The sequence below is a fragment of the Drosophila arizonae genome, chromosome 2, assembly GCF_054131065.1.
Source record: "Drosophila arizonae isolate 15081-1271.41 chromosome 2, UAZ_ARI_1.0, whole genome shotgun sequence".
NCBI classification, from domain to species: Eukaryota; Metazoa; Arthropoda; class Insecta; order Diptera; family Drosophilidae; genus Drosophila; species Drosophila arizonae.
The window spans coordinates 31,502,328-31,517,111 of NC_142922.1; the positions used below are offsets into that span (position 1 = coordinate 31,502,328).

General features: G+C 42.7%; 1 protein-coding gene across 3 annotated transcripts in view; it reads left to right on the top strand.

The window, feature by feature from the left end:
• LOC108621872 (uncharacterized) overlaps positions 1-14,784 on the top strand; it is a 151,776-nt gene that overhangs the window by 91,360 nt on the left and 45,632 nt on the right. For all 3 annotated transcript variants that reach the window (XM_089462594.1, XM_089462593.1, XM_089462595.1), the window contains one exon: positions 11,183-11,310. In XM_089462594.1, the coding sequence (XP_089318720.1) occupies positions 11,183-11,310 (128 nt within the window). The remainder of the gene's footprint in view (positions 1-11,182; positions 11,311-14,784) is intronic.

Here is a 14,784-nt window from a genome sequence, read left to right on the forward strand (position 1 = left end):
ACTCTTTTCACATACACACACACACACTCACCCACACACACACAGAGAGACATGTGCTAGCATGTCAATGTCCGCTGCTGCTGACTTTGCATAACTTCGTCTGTTCCTTCAAACTTCGAAGCGTTTTGGCACTTGGTTTTATATACTCTGTACGAGCAGAGGCAGCGGCTGGCTTGCTCTTTGCTCTGGCTCTGGCCTTTACAGCGCATAAATAGATGATGAATGATGTATTAAAGAATTCGCAACTAAAACACAACTCTGCCATTTACTGTCCACACTCTAATTCGCCTTAAGCTGCATCTACAGAGTATTTGGGGATCCGGCTAGCCCGTTCACAGAGTTTTTTGTGGCTCTTGTTTGTTTCTTTTTGCTTGCACTTTTTTGTTTTCAGTGTCGAGTCAGCAGTAAAAGTTGACTGGCATCGGTGTCGGTGTGTCTCTGTCTCTATATATATGGGTGTGTGTGTGTGTGTCACAGGATGTGTTATGCAACTGAAACAAAGGCAAATTTATGTTTTAGTCCAGCGCCTCGCAGCGCCTGCCAACAGCCAACAGCCAGATGCAGAGAGCCTGCAGCCAGCAGCCTTGCAGGTCCTGCAGCGTCAGGTTAAATGGACTTTTCTTTTCAATTCTGTTTTTTGTTCGAAACGTCCTTTAAGGCGTTTGCTTCTGTTTGCGCTTGAGCCTTAAAACAATTAGCACATTACTCGATTTCTCTCTTTCGTTAAGTCCTTTCGATGTCTTCTCCTGCCGGCTTTGCATAGCCTTGATTTGCCACTGGCTGACAATCAAAGAGCTTTTGCATTTTTCTTTAATTACGCCCTCAAGTCAAATTAAAAGCAAATGATAGTCACACACACACACTCACACAAAGAGACTGAGAGAGAGATAGAGGGGATTTCAAGCAATTTGTAGCCTTTTCCATTTGCGGCTTTGCTGAGTTTTACACTTTTACAGTTTGCTTAGCCAAATCAGAGCGCACGTTTGGCCAGCTTTCAAGGAAATTATTTTCACAGACAAAGTCTGGCCAAGACGGTCCGTCTGCTGCTGTCTTCCAGGCTGCCAGTCTGACGGCGCTTGGCCAATGAGTTGTAAGAGTTTAGAAGAGGCCCCGCCCATTGCGGACCGCTGCTCAAAGCACCTAATGACCACTAGGTATTGCCCATTTGTGTGCCAGCTAATTAGTTCTGCTCGGCGCTTCGCTGCGCCATAGTCGAATAAATGGCGTCGAGTGCTCGTAATTAAAATAAAAATCCACTCGCAGCAAAAAAAATAAAGTACTTCAGTCGAGACTAGGCGACTAGGATATACCCTAAACTACGTGCTGCACTTTCTCGATCTATGGAAATACAGTAGTGTCAGCTTATATAAGAAAACTTGTCTGGCTACAGTGTCTTCCGGTCCCTTGAACGTCTTTATAACCGGACTCTACTGCATGTGCAATAGATCTGCAAAGCCATCGATCGATAGTCTGGATGCATTGATGATTTCTGCCTGCGATAGTTTAAAGAAACGATACTATCGATCAATCTACTAGCTCTTTCTTTTCTAAATAAAACTCTTTAAAAGCTTTTCAAACTGATTTTAATAATAATAATACGATCCAAAGCTGAAGTTGACATTCCAGTAAATAAATGATTTAGCTGAAATATGTACTCAAATACTATTGATGGCGCTATCGCATTAGTACTAGCTCTAATGTATAAACACAAATATAGTCAAAGGACTCAACCTGTTAAATTTGTTCTAAATGGATGTTCTGTAGTAAATATTCTGCATTGTATTTCAATTAGGAGAACAAATAAAACATATTCGATATTTTCAGAGTTTAGTCGATCCCATAGTAAACAAATATTCCTGCTCACCTATCCTGTTACATATTCAGATACGTCACATACCCCATACGGCCACGATGAGGGGGTATACAAATAAAGTGGAATATTATAAAGTCCTGCCTCAGGCATGTTGCACGTGTGTCTGGCTGGCTGGTTGGCTGGCTCTACGGCTGCCTGTTTGCCTGGCTGCCTGGTTGCAGTGCAGTCAGTTAGCCCCTGCGGGGCAACGGGGGGACGGGAGGCTGCATAATTCATGCAACCACTGCCAACAATAACAAGCTGGTGCTGTCGGTGGTGCTGCTGGTGGTGCTGTCGGCGATGGGCGGCATGCAATCAAAATTATTATAATTGCGACGCGTTCGCCATTGTGCGACAACAATGACTTCCGCTTCCGTGCTGAAATTCGCTTGTCTTCGCTGTTGCTCGTCCTGCTCGTTATTCGTTTTGATTGTTGCTGTTGCTGTTGTTGCATGTGCGACGCCTGCATCTGCATTGTTTTTAGGCAACTCTTTGTACGAGAATGCAGATAAAGGGTAGAGCTCTACCCACCCCTCCCCCTCGGTGACGGCGGCCGCGTTGGACTGTGGGAGTGCGACACATTAAGTGCCTGCAAAAGACGCGCGACTAAGTGAGCAACGCCCCCTGGGAGGCGCCAAGGTCTGGGGAGCGGGCGAGACAGCGCCTAACGTGCTCAAGTGTTGAAAAGCAGCAGACAACAACAAAAGCAACTGTTGGCATGCGAAAGGGTAGCAAATAAGAAGAAGTGCAATTAACAGTGGCTGAGCGCAGCTCTGATTAGCCGAGCTCGACCGAGGCGCACGCTAAGCTCCAAAAGCACAAAAGCTGCTCAAACAAAGCACATCAATCAAAGCACATGGACTGAAGCACAGCTAACGGCATAATTTGATTTGTACTATGAAGAGAAATGCCAACACCAGTAATATGTGTGCCCTGAGTGCGATATTATGATTACGATACGATATTATGATTATCGCCATCACAACTTTGGCTAAGTGCATTAATTGAAGCCAAGTGTCGGCAGCCATCAGCCACCAGACCTGCCCCCCTCGCCCATCGTCCAGCCTGCCTCTCGGCCGTATAATAAAGTGCATTTTAATTAGTTTAATTAATAAGCAAGAAAGTTTCTACTTGCCAATCTATGAACACATGCAGCCACATCCACACACAAATTGAGCGTCTGTCCTAGCATGAATGAACTTCTGAATAGAAGCGCTGATTAGTGAATAGAGCAATGCCAAGACCTCGGCGCTGGAGTGTTATTATATGTAAATACTTGCCCTGGAATTCTCTGGTATTTCGGAATCAATACCCTGTAAGAGTGTGTGCTGCCGACTTAGTCGATGTGGTTGCAACTGTAGATACGATATATAATTTTAATACAGTGGCTCACAGCTCATGTCAACAAGCAACTCTACTCACTCGGTATTGAATGGCAGTACACAATATCATGAAATATATACAAATAATTGAGCAAATATGACTAATCAGTTGTATTATAATTAATAATTTCCCAGCTTAAATAGAAAATATAATTCAAATTCGACTTATTAGTCTAATTATTTTTATTTATTTATTTTTGTTTTTTTTTTTTGCTATCCCTACTGTTGACTTCCCATCTACAAGTGGTTTATTAATAACTACCAAACATTATTGCTATAATCCCTATTAGTAGCTGTCAAATAACTATTTTCACTATCGATGATTGTCCACCTCCAATTGCTATAGGCCAACTGCAGTTCCTAGTCTATCGAACGCCATATGGCAAAAGTAAATAAAATGATAACAGATAAAAACATTTCTCTGCCTATTATTATTTCAGTATATGGTATTTCAGTATCTCAATATATGCTTAGCTTACAGGGTATTTAGCTTCTGTCGCCATGCTGCTCATATTACTGTCTGCTGTACATGCCGCACTTTAATTGGTTTATTTATGGCCACAAATCAGTGCCAGGGCCAGGAACACACTCACATAGCTCGAAAGGTCTGTGACTGGAGGGGGGTAATTGTTGCATCAGATATCAGACGTTCATGGCCTCAAAGCAGCAGATTTGAGATACATTTTAATTAATTGTTATTACGCTTATCTGTCACACGGAACAAACGCCCACCCCACCTGCCTCCTGCCTTTGTTTGACATGTTAGCTATGGTTCGTGGTGTTGGCTTTTTTAATTGTTACGCATACGCCAGGTGGACCGGCACAGACCCCCTTTGCATATTAATGTCAACGCACCGTGTGAGCTCACGTTTCTCTCTGTATGTGTGTGTGTGTGTGTGAGTGGGTGTATGTGTGATCTACCCCTTTTTATTTAGCTATTCGGCTGTGCTTTGCGTGCTTTTCACACTGCTCTTCCGCCATCAGGGGATAACCTGTCGCCATCCAATTTCACTGGGTGTCAGATTTTCGCTGATTAAACATGCGCGCATATTTCATATTTGTGTGGCATTGCCTGCTGCATGCTGCACTCTCCCCTAATCCCCAAGTGCACTCGATGCCGACAGCGACTGCTAATCGATCTGCTCGAGCTGCGGGCCGTCTGCGCGAAAGCAAATAAAACTCTGGGTCAATTGGGGCCGAGCAAAGTGCTGTCCGCTGGCTGTGACGCATAGAGCGGGAGTAACATGTAAAGCAGCGACCGAGCATTAAGCGCAAGTGCCCACTTGACAGGCCCATGAATACAGCTCACCAGCACGCACACACTCCGGGCCATCTGGAGAGCGACACTCGGCCACAAATATTACAATGTGAGAGCCCAATAGCCCTGTTTGCAGCTACATACAAATAAATGCATAAATTTCGAGGGTCGAACAGCAACAAGAATAATAACATAATCAAATAAAAACAAGTAAGAACGTTGCAGTCGGGCGTTACCGACTGCGGAATACTCATTCACATCCCATCAACAATTTAGTAGTTAAGTTTCGTTCTAATACTGTAGAATATACAGATTTTTCCGATTTGCCACGCCCCAACTGGGCGTAGACACCTCATTTTTTGTCAGTTTTTAGAAAGAGATAACGTTACCCTAACTGCAAAGTTTGAATGCTTACCCTAAAAAAATGTGAAAATTACAGGGTATTTTTCGATATGCCACGCCCCTAAAGAGGCGTAAAAATTATTTTTGGGGAATCGATAGAGGAGGCTACCAGTAACTCAACTATCCAAATTTGAAGCTTCTAGCTATTATACTTTAGGAGATATAAACTTTTGCGGTTTGCCACGCCCCCTGTGGGCGGACATATATCCGACAAAACTTTTTGGTCTTGGGTGATCAGTCCGAGTATATATACAAAATTTGAGGTCTCTGCCATCAATAGTGTCCAAAATATAGGAGAATTTAAAAAATCACTATATCTTCAGGTCCGATTTGCCACGCCCCCAACGGGCGTAGACTTATAATTTATCTTCAGACTATATAGAATCATACCATTAGCTGACGTGCAAAATTTCAGCATTCTAGGTTTACAACTTTAGGAGATACAGTTTTATCCGATTTGCCACGCCCCCAATGGGCGTAGATATATCCGCCATAGCTCGTGATCTTGGGTGGTCAACGCGGACCTACATACCAAGTTTCAGCTTTCTAGCTCTTCAACAAACATGATTTCTGGTATATCGGAAAATGCATTTTCCGATTTGCCACGCCCCTAGTGGGCGGATCGGGAAAATTTTAACACTTTATAAATCGGAGATATACACGAGTATGTGTTCCAAATTTCAAGTCTCTAGCTTCAATAGCGCCGAAATAGATTGCGTTCATACGGACAGACGGACAGACGGACAGACGGACGGACGGACAGACGGACAGACGGACAGACGGACGGACAGCAAGACGGACATTGCACAAAACCAATATACTGATTCACTTTCGTGAATGAGTATAAAAATCAGAGCTGTGCTCTGAAAATTTGCAATTACAAATAAGTTGAAAAAATATACTGTTTTACATATATTAATAACTATAGTAAGCTATCGATACTCAATTATTGGGCTATCGATATTAAACTATAATAATAGCGGTGGCACCCGACTTAAAAAAGAGAGTCAGCAGGAAAAGAAAAGACTATTCCATTCCGTTCGAAAGTAGTGAAAGTTAAAACATTAATTAATTAATTAATTAATCCATGAGCAACATGACTATATAAATAATTATATAGATTATTTCTACAGTAAAACTAAAAGTTTGAGTCTGTCTCATTGTGAACACTTTGTAGAATAGCCTTTATAACCGCTTTGGCCAACAACCTTAGATAAGAGCTTTTTCATGTATGTATATAGAATTGTCTCAATTCCTCCCCACTTTAAACGCCCATATGTATATTTACATATACATTTACTTTATTCGATTATGCCCTATACCATCGAAGCTTTTGCAACAGACTGTAAATGTCAGAGTTCCTTAATAACAGCAGAAAAAGCAAGAAGCTGGCTTCGTGGGGCTGTTTCAAATTACAAATCATTTTTGGTAAATGGAAAATGTGGGCGCTCGCTCGGCTCTAAGTCAAACTAATCTTTGTGGCATGTATCTGTGTGCGTGTGTGTGTTTGGGTGTTTGTGTGTTTGCGTGTTTGCATAATAATAGGAGGGCTAATCGCTGGCAAGGCTCTATGTATACATTTAGTTATCCAAAGAGGCCGACAATAAATCTGCTGAAGGCGCATTACGTATACGCACTATTCACACAAAACCCTTCAGATACTCGAGCGAACGTCTTAATGGCAACTGAAGTAGTGGAGCTTAGGAAATAATGACAACAGCAACCACACACACACACTCATATTGAGAGGTGAGAGTCCTGCGTTTCGCCTAGTAGGGTGGTGGCAGGAGGCAGAGGAAGGATGCGAGTGCAAAGCAAAAAGAAAGCAAGTAGAAATCTGTTGAATATCAAATAACAATCACTTGGCAAGCTAAATATATCATTATGCTTAAGTAGGTGGCCGTATAACTGGCGTCGAGGCAAGGACATACAACCACAAGGATAACGCAAGGATCCCATTTTAGCTAAGCTCACACGCACGCACACACACACATACACACAGTGAGGGGTCCCCGCACTGGGACTCAAAATGTTTTGCGCGTTTGCTTTGCTGATGTTCCCTATTGTTGTTGTTGTTGTTGTTGTTTTTGTTGTTGTTGCTGTTGCTGTTTCTTGAGTTGTTGTTGATTCTTTTGTTGTGTTTGGGCGTGTCGGGCTCGCCTTTTTTGTGTAGAGCAAACGAGTATTCCCTGTTATAATCCCCATGGCTTGCATGTTTGCTTAGCACCTACTCAGCGTATGGAAGGTGTGGGTAGCAGGTGCAAGCGCTGTGCGGGGCAGGGGGACGCGGCAGGGCAGCTTATTTGCTGTTGTTGCTTCTTCTTCTTCCGTGTATGTGATCAATTTGAGAATTTACAAATCATCGTCCATATTTGATTTGCATTGAATTTTTTATCGCATCTGCTTAGCTGCCAATACCTCTTGAGCTGATGTCTCTGTGTGTGTGTGTATGTGTGAGTGGTGCGCCTGCGGATCGAGCTCGTTTGTATTTCATAGAATTGCACAAGAGACTCACAAATTGCTTTCATTGATTGCCGCCGACAAAGCCGGGGCAAAAGAGATGCTCTCAAACGGCGCAGCCAAAGCACTGGGAATAGCTAAAGGCTAGGCAAAGGTTGCAAAGTTGCAAGGTGAGAGATGGCTGGAGAGGGGGCAGAGGGTGGCGAGGGCGCATTGGGAAATGACCTTAAATTGTCTTGTACCACAAGGGAGGGAGAGACGGGGACACCCATCTGCCGATTGCCCCAGAGCAGACTCAACGAGTGAGTAACGCAGTCTGAGAATGGTTTATAGCGAAGGCCATGGCTGTGGCTGTGGATATGGCTGTGCCTAGTTGACCCGCTTTCAGTGGAGCCGCACTTATGCCGCGGACATCTACGTGAAATTATTGCGCTGCAATGCATCATCCAGAGTAAACAGCGGCAGGCAGCAGCCGACTCCAGGCGAAGCTCTGCTGGTGACATGCTGAACAGCAGCTTCCTGCTGAACTGAAGGGAATATGAGAGCAGAAAAATGTGTTTAGGGGGGAACCGAACAAAGTATTTAAGCCCTAAACAATTGAAAATAAATAAAACGAAACGAAAACTGAGAAGCGAAACACGAAAAAGCGAAATGAGAAACGCGAAAAGCGTGAGCCAGACAGTTGGGACACAATTGACGGACACGCTACTAGAGTAATTGTTATCCTTGTTGGCTGTGCGCAGGCACGTCGCGCACTCGAAACGTGGAGCCTCGAATGGAGCGCGGACTAGAGAACACTACACAAAGCACAAACGCCACTTGAGCGTGGCACGCGCGCCATCTCTCGGCCAGCGGCAGAAGCAATGGCAGATGCAAGAGGCAGAGGCAGGAGGCAGCAGCAACAAACAGTTGCAACAGCAACAGCAACAACAAAAAGCTGTAAGCAGCACTCAGCGGCACGCTCTCAAGGGCTTTGGCAGCGCGGCTAGAAGAGGGCGTGGCAAAGGCAACCAGCTAAAACTGCAATCTTAAACTGGAAATTGGCGTTAAAGCCAGCAGATAGACTATATATATATATAGAAAGAGAGAGTCAGAGAGCTTCCCGCTTCTAGCTTTAACTGCAAAACATGTGAAAATATGTGCATACGTATTTAAATATTGTTTTTATATATTATTGACAAAAGTAGAGGAAGCTTATCAACAAGATAAATTAATCTATAGTCATCTATAGAGTTTCCATCTATGATAACTTAATTTTTATCTGCGGGATCTTCTATATGAGTAAAGGATATTCTATTTTTATAATGAAACTACTCATGAAGCCCTTTAACTCATCAAATGAAATTATACTGACTTGATCTATAAAGCTCCCTTCTCTCTGCTGAATAATTCTTAGTTCTCTAAGTTCATATATATTGTATCCATTTATGAGCGTTCTCTTATTATCTGGCCCTATAATGAAAGTCTCTATCAGATCATTTAACTCATCAAATCATATTTTATTTCATCTCTAGAGTGCCCATCTTTGAGCACTCTTCTTTGCTGGATCTGTTTATTCGTTTACTTATTGGACTTTTGACTTTTGCCTTTGTTGTTTTTGGAACACTGTAAACGCTTCGCAAGTATCCATTCCGATGGGGACTTATTTACTTTTAGTATTTCTGTTTGTCTCATGCAAATCGGCACGCTTGACCATGCGATTATTTATTTGTATGCGGGTCCTTTGGATTTACTTTCGATTCCTTGTGCCTCGCTGCCTTTCAATTAGGCTCGATGGGGCTAGAAGCAACAATTGCCTGGGCTAGGGCTGCTAAGATGTGGCATAAATCAAATGTCGCCGGCATTGGCAACAACATGTCAACAGCACAGTTGGCTGGCATGCCAAATGAGTCAACAGCAGCGCCAAAATGCAGCCAATTCGGAAAACGCTGCAGCAATGGGAAACAGTCCATGTCGATGTCGTTGGCCTGGTCGCCCATCTACGGCTGATGGGCGATGCGAGAGGGGAGAGTGAGATGAGGACGTTGCATGCGCGCTAGGATGGAGGCCGTATTCGTAATTGAAATACAAAGCCAATTTATTTACGAAATGCGATAAAACGCAAACAGCGAGAGTGGCTGGCAATAGCAGCAGCAGGGCAAGAGAGGCAGGAGGGTTGGGAAGGGGGACGGCTCGATAGGTAGAGGGACCAAAAACGGTTACAGCAACGGGAAGATGAAATAAAGCATCAAAGTGGCAATCACGCCAATCACGCGTAATAAATCATTGCGTGAGTGTATTCGTGCATACTTATATATAAGTGTGTGTGTGTGTGTGTGTGTGTGTGTGTGGGTGAGCAGCCATGTCAAAAATGACGACAACTCAGCTAACGGCGGTCACGTGTTGTCAGCACACGCGAAACAACGCCAGCTTACACTAACACGCACACACGCACGCACACTCACGCACACACACGCATGCGAATGTTTGCTTACGCTTGTTTATTGACGGCCATATAAAAGCGGATGTGAATTGGCCAAGGAAACGAGAGCGCCGTGTGTTGGGTGGTGCCGTGGTGCTGCTTGTTATTATGCAAATATTCATTAAAAGTCCAAAATGCTTTGATTAACTCATGACAGTTGCAAGAACTTAGCCAGTCCGTGCTCCAGTGGAGTGGAGTGCCCGCTCCTTCGGCATCTCACGGTTTCCGTGCCATCAAGAAGAGCTCCGGTTCACCTCACGTGGCAGCAGCTACAGCAGCCTCGGCACCTGCTTTTATCGCTCGCAAGCAGCCCGTGTAATTTCCAGCCGTAATTGGTGTAATTGAGTGCAAGAGCGAAGAAAATATTCAACATGCCAGCAATTAACATAAATTCCCGCCCAGAGACAAGTGGAGGGCCATTTTGGAAAGCCGACTGCAAAATGCACTCTCAAATTACATATTAGTCAAATCTAAATGATTTGAGATACTTTTTGAAACATATATCTATATACATATAGTAATATCATTAAAAAAATAATAATAATAATAATCTTATTCATTTTATAATATTAATAATAATATTCACAAACATAATATTAATAAGGCAAGATATAAACAGAATATTAACGAGGCAAGAAACTTTCATTTATTTATGTATATTAGATGAAGTATTTGCAGATGAAAGTTTAGATACATTTTCATAAATTTTATTGAAATTGAAATTAGTTAATTATATTAGTTAAGGCTATGAAATACGAGCTAATAATACAAACCCAAAATGCGGTCTACTTAGTATTGAGTGTGGTGATGTCTAATCCTAATTCGACGGTTGCAAATTTTACCAAATCCTAACATTATATATTCAACATAAAGTGATATATTGCATAGTAATTCAAGTGCGACAAGAAGCGAATTTTGTTTCAGTGTATGTTGGAGGAGAGCGCAGTCAACTGATAATGAAGCGCCCATGGTGCTGGGCGTGGCAAGTGGAGAGATAAGCAAATGGCTGCCGCAGTGCGCTTGCCGCGGCGAGTGTCGCTGATAATTGCCCGCGTGCGTGACAAATGCAGGACGCAGCGAGCGATATTAAAAATATAGCATACTTACATGCGCATGCGAGTCTGGGCGGGTGAATGCGTGCTGCTTATTTATGATAGTCTGAAGCAATGTCAACGCGTTGCCCTATTAACAATGCGCTCGAATTGTAGCGCAGATAATAGTGTAGAGTGTAGGGAGGGGAGGGGAGGGTAGGGCAGGTAAGTCCTGAAATGATTGTGCAATAAACAGCTCGGTCCATTCGAGCACATTTCTTACGGCCACGTGACTCTTGCCAATGCTCATGCGGATTGTTTTCTTTTGTCTTGCAGGAGTCGAGTGCTTTCAGCGCTTCGCCGAGCAGCCCAAGTACACGGAGGTGAATCCGCGCGAGGATGCGCTGCTCACATGCAAAGTCATCGATATGCGTGGCTCCTGCTCCTGGCAGAAGGACAACAAGGTAATCATGCGGAGTACATATACAACAGCCGCTAGTTGTTCATTTCACACTCGATATGAGGCTCCCCTGTTTGCCTGCAGTTTATAAATATCCCAAGTTTCTACACACACACACACACACACACACACACTCGCACGGCGATACAAATGAACATAACTAAGACTCATTTCATATGCGCAGCGCGTCCTGTGGATCAATTAAGTGTTGTTTCTCGACTGCCTGCCCTGCCCTGCCCTGCCCAGCCCCGGCACATGTGCTGGAACTGCCTGCCAAAAGTAATTTACGCCCTTTGGCTGGACGATCCAATAATGCGCGTGGCTATGACCTTTGCCCTCGCTGGCCTTATGTGCGTCTGGGCAGGACTTCTTTGCGGCTCTGATTAGACCACGGGGCTGGCCAAACTTTTAATCGAAAATGCGTGACAACTCGCACCTAAGCCTTGGGCACTCACACACGCACACCTATACACACACACTCTCTGTCCCTCTCTCTAACACAGCTACAGATACCTACAAAAGTCAACTTGGCGCCGCGTTACATGGAAATGCTATTATGGTCAGCATCCCAGGACTTTGGTGATATCCACCTTTTGTTCCCATATCGACCATATATTTAGATTTTTCTCCTGCATTCCATACAAGGCAATGCTTAACCTGCTTGAAAATGTTGTTAACGTTTCTATGCACAAACCAAGCAATTTGCCAGCAATGCACTTGAAGAGTATTTTCTCACTCACTCACTCTCTTTTTCTCCCTCTCTTACTCACTCGCCTTTGATATTTTGCTCTTTGTGTAGACAATTGCCCTCAGAATCGTCGAGAAAACTTATTTCAGCATATCCTACACGCATTTGAGGGAAATGCGAAAGATGTATTGCTGGCCATAAAATAAATGGAAATATGCATAAATTAAATAAGATATTGCCGACAGAGACAGATGAATAAAACAACTTAATATTCATCGAATAAACATATGAATTAAAAATTTCTTTAAGATTGATTATCATATCTAGAGCAATAATGATATCCAGATAGATAGATCTCTTGAGTTCCTTATATTCCCCCATTAAGTTGACTTCCTTTCACTGGGTATCTGGCAGCACAATATATCCTCTTTGATCTGTGGTCTGGTCAGCCTTATTCCTCCTTGTTATTCGGCTCCATTTTGGCATTTTGGTCATATGTGGCTATTGCCTTTTGGTATGCGGCCAAAACATATCCGTGTTAATTTGCATAGCAGTCGAAATTGGTCAGCAGGATGCATTATATGTGGCCAAGAAGAGAGGACTCATTATGGGACTGGCCCGAGTCCAAGGCAGATGAGCACTTGGGCTTGTCTTTAGTTCGGAGAGCTGAGCTGATGCTGCTGCTTGTTATTCATGGCATTTGCGTGCGTTTATAGCACAACTTTTATTTGCTCCTTCTGCGTCCTTCGATGCTCCTGGAAGCCTCGGCTGCCTGCTGTTGTTGTCTGAACCACAGTTGCTTATGCAAAATGAAGTGCGGGCTGGGAAGGCAACGCTCCACTTGCATGACAAAAATCACAAAGCATTTGAAATGCACTTTTTCATATGCTGCACATTGCCAAGGATCGTATCGCATTGGGGCGAGTCGTGTCGCATTGCATCGCATCGCATCGCATCGCATTGGCTCGATTTGCAGCATATACTTAAATGTTTACATGCTTTGTGCCTGCAGGACACTAAGGAGCAAAACACATGGATGGGCATGACCAAACAGACCATTTGCATGCATCGAGTGTCTCAACACACACATACGTATACATACTATATATTGTACTATACGCTTTATTCTAAATACATATATAGTTTGTTTGCCTTCATTTCGAATTCAACTTATTTTTGCATATTTATAGCAATTGTAGCTGTTGTGCCGTTATGGCATGTGTTTGCTTTTCAAACTAACTTGCCCATTTTTGCATAGCATTTGTGTGGCTGTCTCTACAGTATTCCTTTGCATCTCGATATCTTAAGTAGACAACTTTTGTGTCTCCAACTGAGTAGCTGGCACTTCAATTGGGGCCAAGCACCAGTTCATAAATACCTTTTACGAAATGCTTATTAGGAGTCGCAGTCGAGCAGAACTTTGAGAGCGAGAGTGACCAGGAGAACAGAGAAGAGCGGCTTATTGATTTCGAATAGTTGCAAGAGCTCTTAACTATCTCTGCCAAACAGAGCGAATCGAGACTGAGTATAATTGGAATACAACAGTTGTGTGACTCAGTCTATATATATAAATAGATATTGGGCCAGTTGTGACAAGAATAATGCGATTACTAATAAAACACATCTAGTTGTAAGTATAATACGACATTCGTTCTTTTATTTTGCTAGGAAAAAAAGAATAGAGAAATGTCTATTTATAAAATATTGGGCCTTTTTTATGTTATAGCTCTTCAAGGTTAATATCCCATTTTTAATGAGTTCTCTGGGAAAATTATAAAAATATTTTAGATTTACACTTTGGGCTTATTATTTTAAATCTTATATCTCTTAAAGGACCATTTCCCATATTTCAATGGGACCATAGAAATCATTTTTATACTTTTTATATACATATCTAAATCTTACTTTACGTTTTTCTCTTTAATTTCATAGCTGTTATAAGACAATTTCCCATTTTCAATTCAGTTTATGCTATAATAAAAAACCGCTGCCAAGAAGAAGAAATTCATGGTATTTTTGCTATATGTTTGGGCCAGCTAGACATTATGTGCCTTGCAATTTAATTTTTGGTTTTTAATACTATATATCAAAGAAAAAGAGTAAGGCCCGTGCTCTTAATGTAAATAAAACGGAAATCCATCTACTCTCTTTTCTTGCTTGAGTGCGAGGTATAATCAGACTAAGAGCTGGCTGGCAAAGCAAACAGAACAATGCCAAATGGATGGGCAGGCAAAATAATGTCAATAGGAAACGATTTAGTTCACGTTGAGGGCGCTTACCACACACATGCAAATGCACACACACACACACACATACACATGTAGACACACAGTAGCTGGAGACAACAAAATATTTGGTGGTATTCAAAATTGTTATTTTGACAATTGGCAGCGCTGGACGCCAGCATTGAGCACCATCTCCTTTGTGCTCTGAACAACAGAGAGAGACGGAGGGCGAGAGAGAAAGAACGAGAGAGAAAGAGAGAGGTAGAGTCGCTTAACCTAGACTTCATAGCTGCAGCTGACGACCATACGATGGCTGGCCAAGATAGGACCCACAAAAATGTCAAAAGGAAAACGAAATAATAATTTAAATAGGTCTGGGAAAATGTAAATGTAAATGCCTGGGGCCGCAGCTAAGGTCGAATGCAAATGAATACATTTATATATGGGGCTGTACGAATACAGAATACGAATATGCGAATAATGAACGCATGCGAATGGATAAATAAAATATTTGCCATTCAGTATGTTATCGTATTCTAGAAATATGTATTAATTAATTGAGACA